At 39.1% G+C, this 21,736-nt stretch overlaps 1 protein-coding gene across 3 annotated transcripts in view; it reads right to left on the reverse strand.

The window, feature by feature from the left end:
* FERMT1 (FERM domain containing kindlin 1) overlaps positions 1–21,371 on the reverse strand; it is a 60,628-nt gene extending 39,257 nt beyond the window's left edge. Inside the window, exons 1-5 of one of the 3 annotated variants that reach the window (XM_069062794.1) lie at positions 20,571–21,371; positions 19,235–19,355; positions 16,163–16,330; positions 5,557–5,790; positions 456–602 (exon numbers count right to left, since the gene is read on the reverse strand). In XM_069062794.1, the coding sequence (XP_068918895.1) occupies positions 456–602; positions 5,557–5,790; positions 16,163–16,330; positions 19,235–19,334 (649 nt within the window). In that variant the 5' untranslated portion in view covers positions 19,335–19,355; positions 20,571–21,371. Of the gene's footprint in view, positions 1–455; positions 603–5,556; positions 5,791–16,162; positions 16,331–19,234; positions 19,356–20,517 lie in introns of all 3 variants that reach the window. The other 2 variants (XM_069062796.1, XM_069062795.1) reach the window with 2 other exon arrangements.
* Positions 21,372–21,736: the final 365 nt, after the last annotated feature.

Consider the following 21,736-nt stretch of genomic DNA (forward strand, 5'->3'; position numbering starts at 1 on the left):
ACTCCCTTCCTGAAGATTAGTACTCAATGTGTGTTAATAACTCACCTGGCTTTGGTTTTGCATGGGGGAGCTACAGATTTCCTCCCCTCTTATTCCTAGGAATAAATACTGCCCAAGTAGTTAGCCCCTGTTTTGTAAGGGAAACACGGCTTATTCATTTTTATAATTATCAAACAGTAAAGAAGACCTCTTTGAAATTTTTTATTGGTGCCTCTCCAAATTATAGCTATGCCACTGGATTTATCTATCAACTGTTAGTAAAATAATAGTGCTTTTATAAGTTGTCAAGACTGCTTAAAAAAGAAAAACTTAGACAAAACTTCAATAAGCTTATTTCCAAGATACTGGGATACTTCCTAATATTTTTTTTAGTGTAGGAAAGAACAAGAATAATTTTTTTCCTTGAATATAAGAAATGTTGTAAACATAAACACAGAACTACTTTGCAGTCTTACCTGGAGAACCTGAAATGGTTAGAGAGTTGTCTAAATTTAAAATGTCTTCAATTACAGGCTCTCTGTTATTCTTTTCTTTTTTCTTTTTCTTTTTCAAATAATCATCTGATGGTTTTAACAAAGAGAGCTCTTCTGATCTCCTAATATCTTAAGAATAAAGAAAAAATATCAGTACCATTGAAGACTTTATGGCAATAATAAATATAAAATTTTGTTCCTTCCACATCTAGCACCACCCAACCTGACTAGCTTTATTTCATAGTAGTTTCCTCCAAATTTTCAATGTTCCAACCAAACTAGACTCTACCAATTAAACATATTCTGAATTCCCTAGTCACCATGCTTTTGTTTATACTATTTCCTACATCCACACTGCCCTAGTAACTTTAAACAATTACCATCTGGCCCAATTCAAATGTCTGCCCTTCCATGAAACCTCTGACCATAAACAGTACCTTTTCCCTCAACTTTACACATTGGCATTATTTCTCTAATGGACTTATCACGCATTATTTCATACTAGTTATTTGTATTCATTTCACCTCTTAACTAGGCTGGAATATGTATGAGGACAGGGTTGTATCTTGTTTAATAATGACAACAATGGCAATAGCTCAAATTTATTGCCCTGTATATGCCCTAGCACCTAGTGCATACAATAGGCCTTTTAATAAAAGCTTACTGAATCAAAATCATCACTGCTCAGAAAATTCTTAAGGAGTAAATGAATATTTTTTTTTATTTTGGCAAGGAAAAACGGAATAAAGACAAATAAAGAGATTTGCATGAGATTACTCCAAGATGGAAAATGAATCAGAGTGAAGATAAGGCAAATTATCTACTCAACAAACATGGTTGACTGAACTGCATAATTCAAAGCACAAATAATTGGGTTGAATACCAGATCTCTATTGTTAGATTTTAAAGAAATGGCCGAGAAAATAATGACCCAGAAATAGACATGCGGTCTTTCGATTTGCTCTAAAAATCTAGAATGTGTTCACTACTCAATTGAGAGAGAGCAGCAGGGGTGGCTAGGTGGCACAGTGAATAGAGCACTGGCCCTAGAGTCAGGAGGATCTGAGTTCAAATCCAGCCTCAGACACTTAACCGAAAACTAGCCATGTGACCTTGGGCAAGTCACTTAACCCCTATTGCTCTCCAAAAAGAAAAAAAAGAGGGCAGCATTCTATCCCCTATGAACATATATTCTGCCCCTACCCCTAACAGCAATAAAAACTCAAAAGGCTTAGTGGGTCCTTTGAGAGGTCACTAAGTCGGTTCTTTTTCTTTTAATCAGGGGTGTACATAAAACATTCACAAGCTGCTTTTTAAGGCTAGTTCCTCAGTGGCTACTGTTGATCTTCATCCTTCATAATGAACAAATAATTCAGAATTGTACAAACAAACTCTCTGCTACAGTTTCTTATTCACTAGAAATTTGAAAAAATATGTATATTGTTATTATGTATATTTTCATTTCTCCCTCTCAATTATAAGAAAAACAAATCTCATGGTACTTTAAACCAAACTTATCCTAATTCAACTGCATATTTATGTTTATTTGGCATCAATCACATATTAATGGGAAGACAGTTAAAAGGCAATACTAAATCCAACCCTTCAGAACCACCATAAAGATGATTTTAGGAAAGAAGTTCAATTGATCTCATCATTTATTGACCCTGCTATTTTCTGTAAGATTTTTACTTTATTAAAATAGGTGGAATATGCAGTTCATCAAATAATCTTTTCAAATATAGGTTCTGACTTATTTGTATGTTACTGAAAATTAGAGGATATTTTGGAGTCTTTTATTTATTCCTATATGTTGCAAAGAATTTTTAGCACTTAATTTTTTTATTGTTGAACTTAATTTTTTTATTGTTGAAATGAATGGTATAAACTAAACTGGTAGATTTTTTTCCTTTGGGGGTTCACATATGTAGTTCTCCTACATTCTTTGTTTAACTGCAAAATATGAAGATGTCTATTGGGGAGGATTCCCCATCTTTTGTGGATTCCTTTGTAATGAAAGAGCATGTGTGTAAAAGTTACACCTCTTAAGAGAGCCTCTGGTATTGCCTTTTTAAAATTGTATCCTTTGCACTGAGAAAAGAACCTGGCACATTTATTAAGGTTGACTCTAGTCAGTCAACAAGTCAGATATATGAAATTATAATTTTAAATTTGCCTGTCTCAAAGCCCTTTGAGATGATTTAATAAAAATTCCACAAATGACAGAACTACTTAATGGAGCCAAGTGTTGATGAAGCAACTGTGATATTACAACACATCAACACAATAAAAATATATCTACCATATCAATAGTGATGAGTGATTAAAGAGAATATAATTGCATTAAATGTGATAGTGATGCTAATATGGCCTCAGGAAGTTTTTTTTTCCTTCCTGGGGGATGTCTCATGCCTTTGTCTTTTTAGGTTTGGAAATCTGGCACTAGATAGAAATAAAGTTTCATGGAAATTAAATCTAATTTATTTTCAGTCTAGTTCCATTTATTCTGAACACAAACCACTGCCTGGTTGGTATATTTTAATGTAACTGACAATCTCTAGTAAAAGCATATTTAAGGCTAAATTATCAATTTGATTTGAAAAAACATTTATTTTTAGAACCTACCAAACACAAGGCACTATGCTAGGTACTGGGGAAACAAATTCAAACAAAAGACAGTTCCAACCTTCAAGAATTATACAGTCTAGTGGGGGGGCACATAACTCTTATACAAATTAGGATGACACGAAGAATATGATAGGAGTTTAGGTGAGTTAGTCAGCTATGACAAAACTGAGGGGGGTGAAGAACAGTTTAACTGAAGTGTATATAGGAAAGCTTCTTGGATAGGGTGTCACTTATGTTGAGCTTTGAAGGAAAAAACTTCCAGCAGGAAGAAATGTGTAGGGGAGATGGAGTATTATATGCCAGGAACAGTAAGGAGGACAATGTTGCCATTTCAAAGAATAGGTGGAGGGGAATAAGCATAAGAAGACCAGAAAGCTAGGAAGGGGCCAGATTGTGAAGGGCTTTAAGTAATAAACAGAAAACTTGTGTTTGATCCAAGAAGTAACAGGAAGCTATTAGAACTTATTGAATGGGGGAGGGAGGGGAGAGATATAGTTAGAAAATAACTAACAGCTGAGAGAAGGATGGATTGAGGAGGAGAAAGACTCAAAGCTAGGAAACCAACTAGAAGACTATTGCAGTTGTTCAAGAATGAGGGGATAAGGACCTGTACCAGGGTGGAAGCTATGTAAGAAAAGAGGACAAGTATGAAAGATGTTTTGAAGGAAGAAACATGAAGACTTGTCAATAGGTTGGACATGTTGGGTGAATGTGAAGATGGTTTTGCCTTAACAACAAGAGGAAAGTGGGGGTGGCTAGGTGGCACAGTGAATAGAGCACTGGCCCTGGAGTCAGGAGGACCTGAGTTCAAATCTGGCCTCAGACACTTAACACAAAAACTAGCTGTGTGACCTTGGGCAAGTCACTTAACCCCAATTGCCCTCCAAAAAAAAAAGGCAAAAAAATAAAAACAGCAACAGGAAAGTTCAGAAGATGGTAGAGTTTGTGGGAAATATTGTAGGTTCTATTTTGGATATGTTGAAATTGAGATGCCAATGGGACATCTGGTTCCTGATATTCAAAAGGAAGTTAGTGACATGAGACTGGCACTCAGAAGAGAAGTTGGGGCTGGATTTAGAGAGCTGGGTATCATCTGTATAGAGATAATTATTGAGTACATGGGAACTGATAAGATCTCCAAAAGAGCGTAGAGGTGTTGAGAAACTACTGACTAAGGGCCAAACAGGGCTGATCACCTGTTTTAATACGTACAGACTATGAGTGAAGAATGGTTTTTATACTTTTAAATAGCATAAAACTTTATTTTAAAATGTAAAAAAACATGTTTAACTGAGGCTGTGCAAAAACATGTGGTGGATTTGGCCCACAGGACATAGTTCAGTGATCCCTGGCATAGAGGGATAAGAGAAAAGAATTGTTAACAGAGCCTTGAGGAATATCCACAGTTATTGGTCATGAACCTGGATGAAGATATAGTCAAGTAGACTGAGAAGGAGTGGTCAGTCAGGCTGGAGAATAAGGAGAGGGCAGTGTCCCAAAAACCTGAGAGGAGCAAATATCCAGGGGAAAAGTGTTATAGTCGGTGTCAAACACTATAGAGAGTTGAAAAAGGATGAGGCCTGAGAAAGAGCCATTATATTTGGCAATTAAGATATCTTTGGAGAGTGGAGTTTCATTTGAATGATAAGGTCAAAAGGTGTTAGAATAGAGTGAGAAGAGAGTAACTGTAGATTCTGAGTGTAGATGTCTTTCTCAAGGAGTTTTGTCACAAAGGAGAGGGGAATTACAGGATGACACCTAATGGGGATGGTTAGATAACATGAGAGTTAAAGGGGGTGAAATTTGCATTTTGAAGGCACTAGGGAAGCAGAATGAAGATCGCCAAGGGACTATAGGGCCTGGGATAGAACTTTAGAAAATACTCATGTTTAAGGGGTGGGAGGATAAGGAGTCATCAAAGAAATCAGAAAAGGAACAGAGCAGCTGGAGCTGAACCATAAGAATCCTGTACTATAAAGGCAGAGGAATAGAAGGCAACCAGGAGAAGACAGTCTAAAGCATCAAATGCCAAAGGCAAGGAGAAAAGAAAGCCATTAGTTCTGGTGATAAGGATATAATTAATGTTCTTGGTGAGAATTATTTCAGTAAAGTGGTGAGGAAAGCAACTGCAAAGCGGTAGAAGAATGAGGATCTAGGAAGGGAGTAGAGGCAATAAGTCTGGAGTACTCTTTCTAAGAGTTTGGTAATGGAGTGCAAGAGGAAAATAGGATGACAGACTGAGATGACAAAAGAATCATAATTCCTTTTAAGTGTGCAGAGGAGAGGAACTAATAGAGAGGGAGAGCTGAAAATCAGAGAAGAGAGCTGAAGAAGGCAGATGCCACTATCCTACATTCTCCCCAGGTGTCTGTGAAAAGTATAAGCACATATCTGGTTTTTGTCTTGTTTCAGTAAGAGACGTTAAGAGGGTCAGATTCATTCCAGGTGTACTTACTAAGAGTTTTGCAGATATCACTAACAGCTTTAAAGACAACGGCCGAGAAGCTGACTCTTAGTCTCACGGTTTTCATGTTTGGCAAAAGAAGGCGTAACATTTTATGCTGAGGTGTGAAAAGCAGCCTTGCGTCTGCCTGGACACCACATTTGTCCAGAGTCCAGTGTGTTTTTAGAAGCCAGCAATGCTTCTGTTCCCACCAAAGAGCAAAATCCGACCAATCTTGAGCTATATCTGCAAGAACAAAAACATGATGAACAAAATGGCAGATAATTAAAGAACATGCAGTAGGTAGTTTCAAATCAATTTTATTACATGAGAAAATCAACCAGAATGACAAACTCTGAGTAATATATATGTATACGTATATACAGTCACAAAAATAATAAGACTGATGATTTCATCTGCTTTTCCAGTAGAAATGATGAATTTGTTCTAAACTATTCATGTGTACTTGCTCACCAGGCCCTAGCCTAATGGTATACATGACATAGAATAATCATCATAGATTTAACTATGAAAAGGACCTTAAAGAGGTTTTCAAATACAATCCTGTCATTTTACACTTGAGGAAACTGAGGCCCAAAGATGACAACTTGCCGAAGATCACTGCTGTCATTATATATAAAGGCAATAATCAAAGTTGGAATATGCATTTTGTGAAATGGTTATCTAGAGTTAAGATTGCAAGGCAACCTTACTTATGAAAGTAATGAAGATAACTAGCCCATAGAGGTTTCAAAGACCCATGACTTTGGCCTCATTAGCATTGTTTTCCAACCAACTTATCTACTGAGTTACTGATTAAAACAAAAATTCACATGTGTAGATATTTTAACAGAAATAGGAATTTCTGTAAGAAATTACAAAATGGTATTCCAGTCAAAGGCACAGAGATAATTATGGAATTTATGAGTGAAACAAACTGAAACACCAGCTATTTTGAGGCATTAACTATTTCTGTTGCAAAGCACATTTAAAGAGGTATGTGAACAAAACAAGGTAAATTCACCTTGAAAACTCTTTCATGTGGAAAACCAAATTGCTCCTTACTTCAGTGATTTAAGGACCTGTGCTACCAGTTACTGTGGGTATTTCCTTTTCAGAACTGCTCTACACTTTAAGAGCTTTTGTGGCTGAAGCATATATTACTTTGCAAACAACCTAGTCCGAAGGCTCCCTCGTACCCAGCTAAGACGATCCTTGGATGACTGACACAAGTCACTAGGCCCCAACTCATATTCTCAGCTTGACAGAACTTTCCAGACTTTATGTTGCCCCATCAGCTCCTTCAAGGACCCTAATCCACACCACTCAAAGGAATTACAATAGGAATGTTGTTTATTCTTTAGATAATAGTTTGTTTTCTTCCCCCCAGCTCATCATGGATGGAGCATAATGTCATTGTCTCACATGCTCCATTTTTCAGCCCAAAAGAATGGAAACAAATGGGGATAAACATGCTTCCAGGGTCTTGTTATTTGCAACCATTCTTGGTATACAGGTGAGGAAGAAAAGGCTCTTTCCTTAAACCTGATTTCTCTTCTAGTTCTGTTTCTAGTGAATAGAATCCTGATATGAGTTAAGAGCACGCTTTTAAAGAGGTAATTGGGGTTAAGTGACTTGCTCAGGATCACATAGCTAGCAAGTGTCTGAGCTCTAATTTGAACTAAGGTCTTCCTGACTCCAAGGCTGTACCATCTAGCTGCCGTCTTCTCCCCAAGATTTAGTTTTTTTTTTTTAAACCAACTAGCTTGTCCCTTAGTTTATCTCTCTGCCAATGATAGCACTCTCACCCCTCCCTTTATCACCTCTAACAAGCTGCTGGTTTAGCAACTTCTCTAATGCAGCAACAATAGCAGTGCACTGGCCTTTGCTGAGGTCTATAGAGAGGAGAGACTAAAACTGGCTTCCTTCTCCCACAGAATTATAATTGTCACAAGTAGGGTAGAATGGAAAAATTAACCAAAGAATCTTTTATGGTTCATTTTCACTATACAAAACATAGAAAACTGAGATCTAGTCCCACAATTGCAACAAGTTTAGACGATTTTTCTTTAAATATTTACTTAGCAACTTAAGCTCTTGCAAACTGTCATCTTGAGAATTCTGATGTATGTCCCTGATGTTGCCTAAGGTATCATGCAGAGATGAGATTAAAGATGGATGGAAACCAAGGGAATAAGGAAAGAAGACAAATCTTATTGATCTTCTTTTCCTCAATAGCTCCTGATGAGAAACACCTTTATTTCCTTCCATAGGTACCAGAGGATTTGGCTTCTCTCCAAGTCCCTTATAAAAAAAATTCTTACCAATAAAAAAAATTGAACAGTGGTTGAACTTTTGTCTTCTATACCGACCACTTTAGAAAGGAAACATTTAGGTAAGAAACATGCCCATGATACAATGCCAAATTTCTCCTTACAATTAACTCTGTCCTGGGATGGTATAATGGAAAATGGCTCTAAGTTTGGCCAATATTATTTACTTCTCAGAAATGTGCTCTAGTAATATTGGACACAAAATGCTGCTAATCATTTCCAATGAAAGCACAAATAAGTATCCAGTAAACCCAATGTTACTCCATTTCAACTGCCCATAATAGTGCAAACTACGTTATTTCAGTTAGGAAATTCTTCTATCTTGAAACCTTACAGTCAATTTTGATTCTTCCCGGTCTTTCACTCCCTGTCATCTATTCTTTGGAAATGTCTTTCCCATTTCCCCCTTCCTTTTCATTCATTCTGTCAACTCCATCAATTAAACCTTTATGGTCTTAGCTCTGGATGGCTGGAAAGAGCCGCCTGTCCTTCTTGACTCTAGTCTCTCCTACCTCCTATTGATTCCACACATGATGACAAAGTGCTCTCTTTGCGCTATCCCTTCGCTCAGAAACCTACAACCAGACCTGTTCAATTATCACTCTGGGCAGCTAGGTGGTGCAGTGAATAGAGCACCAGCCCTAGTGTCAGAAGTACCTGAGTTCAAATTCGGCCTCAGATACTTAACACAAGAACTAGCCGTGTGACCTTGGGTAAGTCACTTAACCCCAATTGCCCTCTAAAAAGCACACACAAAAAAATTAGGTATCACTCCTCTGCTGCGAATACTTATGTGACTTAACCTTGGGCAAGCCACTGAATCTGTTTACCTCAGTGTCTTCATTTGTAAAATGGAATGATAATAACATCTAGCATCCACCTCCCAGGGTTGTGGTGAAGATAACATATAAAGCACTTTGCAAACCTTAAAGTGACATATAAATGCCAATTGTTATTATAATGTTGTTGTAGTAATCAAAATTGATAATGACAGATGGCTTATTAACATTTTCAATGTGAAAAAAATTGAGTACATCCACAACCACTCCTCCTCTAACCCCCTCAAATCTGGCTAATCTGATTGTATTTTAAATGTGAGAAAAGAATTCTAAATAACATGGTCTACTTTGTGAGGAAATATATATTTATGGATATGGTATTTTCTGAATTAGATGAACTAGAGTAGTGGTTTACATGAGAGAAGAAGAGACCCATATGAGAGATGATGTCAAGGTAGTAATAACTAGATTTGGCAATGGACTGGATATGTGGGGTGAGTTAGAGTGAAAATTCAAGGATGACACTGAATGTGGGAACCAGTATTAATTTTCCTTAATTCTCTCTCCTTATCATGTGAGCATCCATAATTAAGTTGGAAGATGTAGTCTGCTTGCAGGCACAAGCAGATTCAGGTTCCAAGGTAGATAAAGAATCAGCCTTTTCAGTGGGGATCAGATCTGTCCCCAAAAGCCCAGTTCTTACTAAACCCAGAGTAGTCTGCTGAGACCTGAACTGCCAGGGATAAAGGAGCAGCATATGTTTCAAACATTTATCACAGCAATGAGTTCAACAGCAGGTCTCCCTGGTGCTGCTCAAACTTGATTTTCATTTGATCCTGTTTTGATTCCTGCTTCCCTGAACAAGACCGTAACCAAAGTGCTGCCTGCAAACACAACCTGCCTTGATTCCGGCCTGCCCCCAAAAGCCTAGGGGATGGGGTTTCAGCTAGTGATTTTGGTGCTCAGGCCAAAATATTTTTAGGGTCAAATATCCTTCCACTTTTAAAGAAAAATTCAGTTGGTGGGAGGGCCAGAATCCTTGTGACTGGAGACACAAGGACATCTTAAAAGTCACTATTCGGAACCTATGACAGAAAGAGAAACCAATTATTCTTGTTAATTATATTTGCTAATTAGGTGCTAAGTGCATTGTCTTTTATCTTGCAGAAGGGACCAAAGTGCTATCGTTGTTCAGTGCATTTGTCTTGTCCAACTCTTCATGACCTTGTGAACCATAATGTTCATAGTTTTTCTTGGCAAAGACATTTGAGTAGTTTGGCATTTCCCTCTCTAGCTGCAATTTCCTCCTTCAGGGCTATTTGCTATTGTTATTTGGTCATTTTTTTCAGTTGTGTCTGATTCTTCATAACCCCATTTGGGGTTTTACTGGCAAAGATACTGGAGCAATTTTCCATTTCCTTCTCTAGTTCTTTTACAGATGAGGAACTGAGGCAAACAGGGTTAAGTGATTTGCCCAGGGTCACTCAGCTAATAAATGTCTGAGAATGTCATGAAAATGAGTCTTCCTGACTCCAGATGCAGCACTCTATCCACTGTGCCACCTAACTGCCCCTTGTTTGTACCTTCAAATTTCAGTGACTTCTGGTAAAGCCCTGGTCCTCCTATACTGTTTAGGGTTCTGCCTGTTCTGAAGTAGAACAACAATCTAACCAATCACGCCTGCTTCTGGCCACTGGGCCCTGAGCCAGGATTCTACTTAACTAATGACTAAGGGGACTCTCCCCCACCCAAGACAGAACAGGTAGCTGGGGATATAATTATGTCTGAATTCTTCTTTTGCCATGTCTATCACATTCAGTCCTTCCTTTTCTACTGCCACTGGCAGCAAGTTAGTCTAAACTTTCATCACCTCATAATTAGATTATTTCGGGACAGCTAGGTGGTGCAGTGAATAGAACACTAGCCCTGGAGTCAGGAGGACCTAAGTTCAAATTCAGCCTCAGACACGAAAAACTAGCCGTATGACCTTGGGCAAATCACTTAACCCCAATTGCCCTACCTTCCCCCCTCCAAAAAGCAAAAACAAAAATAAACATAATTAGATTATTGCAGCAGCATCCTCATACATAACTGGTATCCCTGCTTCCAACCTCATCCTCTTCTTCAACTGATGGAACTTATGCATTTTTTGTCAGATTTTCATAAAACACTTAACTGCTTAAGACTCTTTTGTACTTATGGGATAAAATGTAAGCACTTAAAGCCAGTTCATAATTTGTCTCCTCCCTACATATTCAAATCCCTCTCTCTCTCTACTCCACAACATGAATCCTATAACTTCAATCAAATGAGGCATCTAGTAAAGTGTAAGAGGAACAGTCCCTGGACAGGCTATCACGACTCCTGACTCTCTGCAGGGTTGTTCCTACTGATTCCCCCCACCTGGAATGACCTCCTAGATGCTCTGGGCCAGCCCAAACCCTACCTTTCCTGAGCCCTTCCTGGATCACTCTAACAGATACTGATTTCTCCCCTCTCCAAAATCTCATTGCACATGTTGTCTCCACTCCCCTAGCTGGCTTTAAATCACACGCTTCCTTGTATTGTTACTTATCTATTTAACAGATGTCATGTTCCAAACTGAACTGTAAACTTTTAGAGAGCAGTCACCGTGTTAAACTTTTTTTGTATTCCTGATATATACAAAGAAAACAGAGGCCCATCCTGTTTCAAGTTCCCTTTTCTCAAATATACATATTAAATCCCTTCAAAATCCCCCATTCTCCCCTTATTTGCTTTAACCTCAGAAGAAGAGGTGGCTCTTCTCGGGCCGAAGCCGCCGACTCTTCTACTTCTGCCCTTTGTTCCATCCCCCTTCCAGATTTTCCCTTTTGATGATCCCTTTTCTTTCTAGGGCAGCTAGGTGGTGCAGTGTATAGAGGGCCCAGCCTAAAGTCAGGAAGTCTTATCTTCATGAGCTCAAATCCAGCCCCAGAAACTTACTAGCTGTGTGACCCTGTGCAAGTCACTTAACTCTGTTTGTCTCAGTTTGGTCATCTGTCAAATAATTTGAAGAGGAAAATGGAAAACCACTCCAGTGTCTTTGCCAAGAAGATCCCCAATTGGAATATGAAGAGTCAGACAAGGCTGAAATGACTGAATGGTGTATAAAATACAGAACTTCATATATAAAAGTTTACATCACCCACTGAACAAATCTTCTGTATTCTTAAGTCTCACCACAGGTCTTCCTGTGTCTACAAAAACATTCAAATCTTTCCTATCCTTAAAAATCTTCACTTGACTCTTACCATCCCTTAAAACTATCATCCTTTTTGTCTCCATTTCCTCATTCCTTAGCCCCCTTCCATCTGTCTTCTGATCTCACTACTAATCTGAAACTGTTCTCTCTAAGGTGATCAATGATTGACAAATTGGCTTTTTCTCAGTCATCATACTGCTTTTTTTTAACCATACTCTCCCTGTCTACTTTCTCTTCCTCCCTGGTTGCCCCTTCTCAGTCACCTTTGCTGGATCATCACATAAGTGTCACTCACTACTTATGTGGATTACTACAGGGCTCTGTTCTGGACTCCCTTTTCTTCTCTTTCTACACTTTTGATGATTTCATCAGCTTCTACTGATTCAGTAATCATCTCAATGTAGATGGCTCCTGAACATACATATTCATCCCTTATCTTTCTCTAGAGTTCCAGTTCTGTATCATTATTAAATGCTTTCTGACATTTTCTCTTCAATGTCCCATAGGCATTTAAAATTCAACATGTGCAAAAGAGAACACTTTTTTGCCTCTATACCCACCATTCTTCCTAATCTTCCTTTTTCTAGTGAGTGTATCACAATCTTTCCAGTCACCTTGATTCACATCCTTAGGCTCTTTACTCCTTTCACCCTCCATACCCAAACAGTTGCCAAGTTTTGCTGATTCTCTCAACAAAATCTCCTATATCAAGTTATCTTTTCTCCATTTATACCACAACCTAATCTGTGCCCTCATCATCTTTTTTCCTGAATTATTCTAATAACTTGTTAACTGATCTCCCTTATTCTATTCTCCCAGTTCCAATCTATCTTCCACATAGCTACCAAACTGGTATTCCAAAAACACAGATTTAACTCCCCTACTCAAGAAGCCTCTTATTGTCTCTAGAATAAAGTACAAACTCCTATTTGGCATTTAAAGCCTCTCACAATTAAGGGTTATATAACTAGGTTTTTTTTTTCCTTTTCTCTTGGAGAGAGTTGGGGTTAAGTTATTGCCCAGGGTCACATAGCTAGTAAATGTCTGCCACCGGATTTGAACTCTGGTCCTCTTGACTATAGGACTGGTACTCTACCCATTGTACCACCTAGCTGCCTCCAACTAGATAAGAATGGGTCATAAGTGGAGATGATTAAACCGATCCAGATAAAAAAGACAGTGGTTCTAATTCAAGAGAAGTAGAAAAGGATCTACTTCAAAAGAAAAGAGAAACCAACATGCTCAAATATTGCATGACTAGTTAGAACAAGTAGGGCCTAGTTGTGTAGCTATTTAGTAAGCAGAACATTATTTCTTTGTGAATAATCTTGGACTTTGTCTTCAAAAGTGACTCATTATGCTAGTTTAAAAATTTTGTTGCTGTATTTTGCTTTTACATCACTTTTATTTCCAAATACTTCCCCCTCCACTCCCTTCCCCAGAGAGCTATGCTCTGTAACACAGAATTTGAAAAGGGGAAAAATCAGTTTAGCAAAACTAACCAATCTACCATGTCTTCCAGTATGTTTAATTTAATGCAGTTTTAAAAAATCTCCAATTAGATATGCTCCTTCTTAACCTGGAAATAAAAGCTCCTTACTTACACTACACTTTAGTCACAATGGAGTATTCCACCTCCTTTAAAACACCTCCACCACTTTCTCTGTTCTGTCTTTGTTGATACCATCTCACTGTTCTGGAAAGTAAGTCTGGAAAGACTTACCTTATTCCCCTCTCTGTATCTTGAGATCCTATCCATCACTCCAGGTCAAGCTCAAATGCCACATTCTTTAAGAAGCCTTTCTTGGTCACACTCCTCCCGGCTGGAAATAACTTTTCCTTTCCCTGACTTTACACAGTGTTTTATTAAGAGGACTCACTCTATAATATTCTTTGTGACACTCCTATTATATCACAATTCATAGTTATGCATAATTTGTGTCTTCTTGCTAGACTGTAAATTCCATGAGGACTGGGACTCTTGTCTTAATAATGTTCATATTTTCCCCAGTATCTAGAACAGTGTTTTATACTAAGTAGGTGTTTAATAAATGAATTATGGTTTTGGAACACAGTAATTCCTCTTGTACTTTCTCTAAATTCAGCTAAATCTTTTGAGATAGAAGGGTTTCTCCAGAAAACAAAAAATCAGTTTGCCTTTCAAAGCCTTATGGATAGTTGTGAATATGGATTAAATCAAAATGGTCCTATGATGTAGCCAGCTCTCTAGAATGGGTGGAAAGGGGAAAGATGCAAGGACTTAACAATGCCACCTAAAACTGAGTCTTGAGATTTCATTAAGACTTTCTGAATCGACTCATTGAACTGAATGAAGAAATCACAGTGAAAAAGCATATTTGTTCAGTAAGTCGATTCTAAATCTGTAATTTCAAACCCAAATTAGTATTGTAGTCATCTAGGACAGGGGTTAGCAAACTGATTATCTATGAGTATAGTCAGCAGGGCTAAACATATTCCCTATCAGACTGTGAGCTCTTTGAAGTCAGGCTGTCTTTTGCTTCTTTTTGCACCCCCAATCCTTAGCACAGTGTCTGCAGCATAATAGGCACTTAATAAATGCTCGTTGGTTGACTGACTGACTGTTGGTACCACTGGAAGAATGAAGGCACAGGCAGAAAGAAGAAAAAGAGAGGTGAATATGGCAGAGAATGGAGTCAGGGCAACCAACAATTGCCAAGGATGATACTTAATGTACTAAATACCAGAAACTAAACAACATGGACTGAGGTTTGGAGGCCATCCAATTGTCTTTATCTAAATCCACTACATAGGCTGCAATAGTATCAGCCTCATTATTTCTAAAAGCAAAAGCAGATATAAAGCTATTATTATAGTATCAGCTTTAACTTTCTGTAAATCTGCAACTTCTCATTTGGACAATTTGCCAACTTTATAAATGAGTAAGCCAACATTTTTCTCTAACATATTTTCTTAAAAGAGCTTTGTAACTGAATGACTGGATTTTATGCGAAATCCATAACGCTTGTGTTTGAATCAAATTAAAGAAATTTGCTTTAATACTGATTTACAGTGAATTGTCCTGAAACTATTTTAAAGGACATGAACTGTTGCTAATTTAGAACATTTCCAGAATGGGGGGAGAGGCAGGAATGGGATAGGACTGAAATCCTTTATTTTGCTTTTACAATGAGTTTGTTCACCAGAGTTTAAACTAATTGAGCAATGCCCACCACTATGTTGCACTATCAACTATCATTTATAAGCCTGGCTTCCATTTCTTTGGGCTGCATTTCCTGGATGACCATTTAAAAAATATTAGAATTACTTGGCAGATATCACAGGATAGAGCACACTCTGCTTAGTGCTTAGATTTTCTGGCTTCATTACATTCCCAAATATCTGCATTTTGGCTTGCAAAATTCATGATGAAATCACTGGCAGTAGAAACAATATGTTTGCTGCTCCCCTACATACCTGTGGCCCAATTTTTCCCCCATATGCATGTGAGCAATTCCTATTAAACTTCAACAGGCACAGACGGGTGATTTGGGGCACTGTTGATTACATAAGTAGCTGAGGCAGCCCAGAGCTGATATTCTCCTTGAACAGAAATCTTTATGAACGTTGGCAAAACTACAGATCACCATGAATCAAATCAGACAACACCTGGTTATCAGACCTTATCACTGTATGACTAATGCAAGTGATATTACTAACACTGTCTGGAGCTAACTAGCATAAGAGAAATATACTCTTTGGGGACCCTGTACAGACTGTGATTTTACAGGTTTAAGAGCATAGCTGGGTTACAACTATTTGTCACCAACCTATACCACCAGTGAGTAACAACACTGATGAAATAACAAATCTGTTAAAATACTGTGCATAGGGTGATTGATGCAATATAGTCTGTTTATTTGTCTGGTTATATATGTGTGTATGTATATATCTATACACATACATACATACACACATGAACATGTATATATGTATGTGTATGAGAAATAAAATAACATGATCAAATGAGAAATGAAAAGCATACTTTATTCACCAAGACCTCTAATCTATGCATTTGGAAAAAGAGAGAGAAAAAAAAATTTTTTTTGGAGGAGGGAAGACAAGACAATTGGGGTTAAGTGACTTGCCTAAGGTTACACAGCTAGTTAGTGTCAAGTGTCTGAGGCTGGATTTGAACTCAGGTCTTCCTGACTCCAGGGCTGGTGCTCTATTCACTGTGCCACCTAGCTACTCTGAAAGAGAGAAAATTTTAGAAATTTTAGAAAATATGAAAATTAACTTACTGATTTGTTCTACTAGCTTGAGCATGACTCCCCCAATATGTAAGTCTCCAGATACTCTAAGTGTGAATTCTTTTTGTTCCTCTTCATACTGGTGATCAACACGGATAATAAGCTCCCAGGAGGTGGTTCCATAGTCACTGGAAGAAAACATCCTGGCAATGCAAAAACCTACCAAATAAAAATAAAAATCAAGATAATATATTTTTTAAAGTGGAAGAGAATTTTGACTCTTTGTTATGATCAAAGTCAGTTTTTCAAATTCACCACTCCAAACTTGTTAATCCCTCACCAAACTCTCCAATGCTCCCAGTTCCTCAGAATATTCAATTTGGGATTTTAATTTTAGACCATCTACAACCATCTTTCACTATTCCTCCCTCCTCCTCTTCCAAATAAGTGCTGGCTATCTCTTTTGCATTTATTTCTGACATACCTCCATGCTTTCCTCCTATCATTCTCAACTCTAGTATGATCAAAAATCATGGATTTAGCCACATAGTCAAATACTATTCTACTAGTTGTTTCAGGTATATCTTGACCAACCTTGTGTTAGGCCTGGCTTAATCAATACTCGGTTGGCTAGTTGATCTCCAGAAACAGACTGTCTAAACTAATTTGGTGGGCACTGGGGAGGTTTTCCCAATACAGGTCTGAAGGATCCCAGATTATCGGTTTCCATGTGGCATGGCCCAAAGAGTTATAGATCAATTACATTCTTCCTTCCTTTACTCCTTCTACTCTAAATAACTCTCGTGAGGCTATAAATGGATGTGAGGTAAATAATCTCTTCACTTTTAAAATCCATTATTGCCCTACAGCTCATTTCAGAATTGGAGATAGCCTTCTTCTCTTCCCACCCTCTGACCTGACCTTCTAATGGAAATCAATTTCCATTTATTCTCCATTTATTTTGTATATATATATAATTGACAGCACGTTGTATTCCTTATTAGACTATGTACTTCTTGACAGGAGCTAATATATTTTTTCTTTCTTTTTTCCCTAAAGCTTAGCAAAGTGATTGGTCATAGTAAGCACTTAATATTTATTGACAAGTAACCAACCTTGTACATAGTCACTTAGATTGCATATGTTATCTTTTTAATATTGAGCTGTAAGTCCCTTTCCCCTCTTCATATATAGCCTTTTTTTCTGGCTATAGTTGAGTACTAATAATCTTGTAGGCTCATACAGTACCAACAGCCTCATAGGTTACTCAAAAGAGTAAACAAATGAAAAGATAAATGATCTTATAAAGTCAAGGAAACAATTTGACTAAGTTATGAATGGAATAATTGGCTCTGAATATTCATATAAACTACTCAAAGCCAGTCTTATATAGGTACACACACCTTAAAAAATTAAGTCTCATCACAAAAAGTCGTTATATTTAACTGATTTTTGAAAATGAGAACATTCTTTTAAAAAAATTTCCATGTCACTAGTTTTTTCCTTGGGATAGTGATGGCACCTTCCTGATCATAAAAATTCAACAAACATAAGAGAACCAAAATCACTTCTGATCTACTATTAGCATAATAGCATGCAAACATTAGTTATAAGACACTTGATACTTTATATTTTGAGCATCAGGGGTACTATTTTATCTTATTGAAAAATTGGTGCACTAAGTCTTGAGCAACTTATCCAGCAAAATATGATTTTTTGGAAGTTCTTTTTTTTGGGGGGGGAGCTTTTGAAGGGCAATTGGGGTTAAGTAACTTGCCCAAGGTTACATGGCTAGTTTTTTGTGTGTGTGGTTGTTAAGTGTCTGAGGCTGGAACCGAACTCAGGTCCTCCTGACTCTGGGGCAGGGGCTTTACTCACTGAGCCACCTAGTTGCCCCTGGAAGACTATTCTTATAACTTGCAACTGATGTGAATAGAGCATTAGCTCTATAATATGTGAAGAAGGGTAAGTAGAAAAGCTGTATATTTTTTCTTCATCGAGGAAGCTATACTATAAGCATTTAAAATCAATTGTTTCAAAATGACATGAGAAATTTTGAGAATGGAAATTACTTCTACATAGGCATATATACTCATTCACACTGAATTCCTTTACTTTCAGGTCTTTTGGTCAGAAGAATCCATCCACACTCCTTTTCTACTAAAAAAGCTATAATGGTATTAAGCACCTGTCTATGTGCCAGGTATTGTTATAAGCATTGGGGATAAAAAATGGAGGCAAAAGACAACCCCTGTCCTCCAGGAGCTGACAATCTAGATACTTAAGGTAGTATTTAAATACATTTGATTTTTAAACCCTAAGTACATAACCAAATTTCAACAGATACGGCATTTTCCCACAAGCCTTTCCCCATATGAATCATAAGTTCATTAAAAAAAACAAAAGCATGTTTTTGAAAACATGAAAATATGAAAAAATTCAGTTCTATATGAATTTATGAAGCACCTTCTGCGAGCAAGGACTAGGCGATAGAACAAAACCAGACATTTCTAGTCTTCCACTCAGAGATAAAGCATGTAGTCTGATAAATAAATACAAAGTATAGACAAAGTAACATGAAGTATTACCAGGTCATTTCAAGGAATGGCCCTAGCAACTGGGTTTGGAGGGTGGGGGCAGGAAGGGAGGGTGGAATTAAAAAGATGTCTTGAAGGAGGTAGTCCCAGAGCTGTGCTCTGAAGGAAGCTAAGGATTCAATAAAGAAAGGGGATTTGTTTTTCTGCTTGAAGGACATGTAGCCCTGAAAACAACAACAACAACAACAACAACAACAACAACACAACAACCCACCTCCACATACACAATGAGAAATCATGACTAACGCTCAGTTCTCCTTTAGAACCACTACCTTAATCCTACCATGAAATCACAAGGACTTAAAAAAAAACAAAACCAAGCAGTAGTCATGCTGGTTCACAAATGCAAATATGCACAAAGGAAATTATAATTAAGTTCACCTATTTAGAGCAGACTTAAAAAAATGTTTGTCAGAATCTAAGTAGTTTGTATAAGTCCTTAGGGGAAGAGTCAGCATCTCAGATAAAGCCCTAATAGGTAACAGATATATTTCTATACATACATATAAATGAATATACAACTTACTTATTACACTGAATGCCGTGGATTGAACATAATTTTGTACACGGAGGAAAAGCTCTTTCACCTCAGGCCTGACTTTTCCAGGGCTGATTAAATTTTTCATGTGGTAGAAGTCTTCAATATTCTAAGCATCAAAGTAACAAATGTGCTTTTTTACACTTTTTTTTTTTTTAACATAAATGCTCCTCCTATCCAATCTGGAATGTTATTTCTCTATGTAGGGCATTAAAAGAAACAAATAAAATTCTGCAAAGTGGTTTGGTGACATTTTAATTTGTCCCAAGGGAGACAAGACCTAACTTTTCCCTATGACCTTCTTTTCCCAATCTAGGGGATCAAACCATGTCTGATTTATGCAAGGGATGATTATTTTATTGAAATATAATTTCAATCTAAAATGAGAAAATCTGGTTCCCCCACATTCCTTTTCTAGCCTTTCCTCTCAAGCCTTCATTTTCGAGTGAACTTTGAACATAATTTCCTCCGTGCAAGTTGTTACTTGTTATGGCAAACAATTTTGAGATTGATGACCCAAGGTCTGTTGGGACTGAAAATAAACAAAAATAGGAGACTGTAGCATATGGGAAGAGTGCTCCATCTAGAATCAGGGGGCCTGGGTTCAAATGTGGTCTCTTCTGGATACCTGTGTGGCCATGGTAAAGTCATTTACCCTTTCCTCATCTATAAAAGATGGGAGCTGGTTCAAATCCCCTCTAAATATAATTCGATGACTGGTACTCCCTATGTCCTGTGTGTAGGAGTCCATCACCTTCCTCCATCTGTGTTCACTGGAAAAAATGAGCAAAAAGGGGCTCCAAACTGAGCTCCAAAGTATTACCTTTTATTCCTATCGTGGGGAACAGACACCCCAAAGCAGAAGGCACTCATGGAGGGCAGCTCGGTGATATCTGCAAGCTCCATTCACTGGGGTTCTCTTGGGAATGGTCTGAGTTCTCTACGCTTTCTTTTCATCTATGAGGTGGGATAGTAGCTAACTTACTTGGGGGCAAGAGGTGAAGACAGCATGGTCTGGGGCCAGAAGCAATAAAAGGCAAGAAAAGTTAGGAAAGGGATGTATAATATCGTAGCTAGAGCTGGGTGGAAGCATCAAATCCAAACCCCTGCCTCCCTCCCATTTAATAGATGAGGAAACCGAGGTTCTTAAAAGGGAAACGACTTGCCCAAGGTCACACACAGGTAGTACGGCGCAGAGAGGTAGGAAGGATCCAGATTTCTTTCTGCTACCCCACGCAGCAGTCCCGGGACACGGCACCCCTTCCCCTCACCTCAGCCCCACTCCTGACCCCCAAAGGAGTCTCCTCTTCCCTTCGGCGCTCACCTCCTTTCCTCTGGGCTTGTTCTCTCTTGCCTCCCAGCCTCAGCTGCTACTCCTGGAGAGCGGGGAGGAAGATACCTTCCCAAGTTTGGCACGGTCCCCCCGGGGCTCGGGAGGAGGCTGCGAGGGTGGGAACAAGCAGAGCTCAGGAGTTCCGACACAGCCCCGGTGTCCCCGCCCCCAGGTCCCAGGGAGGCTGGGCCAGCGTCCCGGGAAGGCTGTCAGTCTCGAAAACCCCGACCCCGGAGCGGAGGGGAAGCCGCACAGCAGCTGCTCCTCAGGGGGGCCGAGCCCGCCCAGTCTGGAGGGGGCCGGGCGGCTCGTTCCTCGACAGGTAACAACAGGTCAGTTTGGAGAGCGGCCGCACTACCGCCCCCGGGACCTCCCTCTGCGCAGTACCCCGCCCCGACGCGAGCTGGGCTGCAGCCCTTTCCTCTCCACAGCCCTTCGAGCAAAAAGTTAGCCTTCGGGGTTGGGGGAGCAGTGGGGTGGGTCAGGAGAGAACCCACCCCGCCCAGCGCGGCCCAGCCCCAGGCGTGCCAAGTCTCATTCCGCTGAGAAAGGAGGCGCCATCTCCAGACGCCTTTCTGGGCATAGGGTGGGCGAATGAGAAGCCTCAAGAACCCGATTTCCAACCAGGGATGGAAAGGCTGGTTGGACGTGGTTGTCCCAGGTCCTCTCTTCCTCTTAGCAGTTTTCTCCTCTCTGTCCCTCCAAATTTTCCCTGACACCTTGGGGAGTTGGGGTTGGGCTTCTGAAATCCTGCCAAAGATGCACCCTGGTGATTCAAGTTTGGCTGCTCTGAGTACCCTCCAGCCACAGGTTTCCACTGGATTTTTTCTAGAGGGCTCAAAAGCCAGTTTTGTTTTGTTTTGCTTTTGTGGCTGCTGGCTCCACTCTTGCTCAGACAGTGCCCTTCCTTGGGACCAAATCAGGTTGAAAGGACAATGACCATTTTCACATCCAGGAGGCTGTTACTTTGGGGGATGGGAGTGAGTGGGGGAGGGAGGGAAAGGAAGAAAGCCAAGATCCATCTGAGTAACAAAATGACGTAAATTCCATCCCTCCTCTCCCATCCCAAACAAGTGTGGGGTGTAGTCCTTTTCACATAGGAGGGGAGCAACAAAGGAGGGAAATGTACCACTGCTTTGTCAGATCACCCTCTCTCC

Source organism: Petaurus breviceps, unplaced genomic scaffold, assembly GCF_028583685.1.
Source record: "Petaurus breviceps papuanus isolate PSGF00001 unplaced genomic scaffold, PetGlider_PUasm1.0 90504, whole genome shotgun sequence".
Taxonomy (NCBI): domain Eukaryota; kingdom Metazoa; phylum Chordata; class Mammalia; order Diprotodontia; family Petauridae; genus Petaurus; species Petaurus breviceps.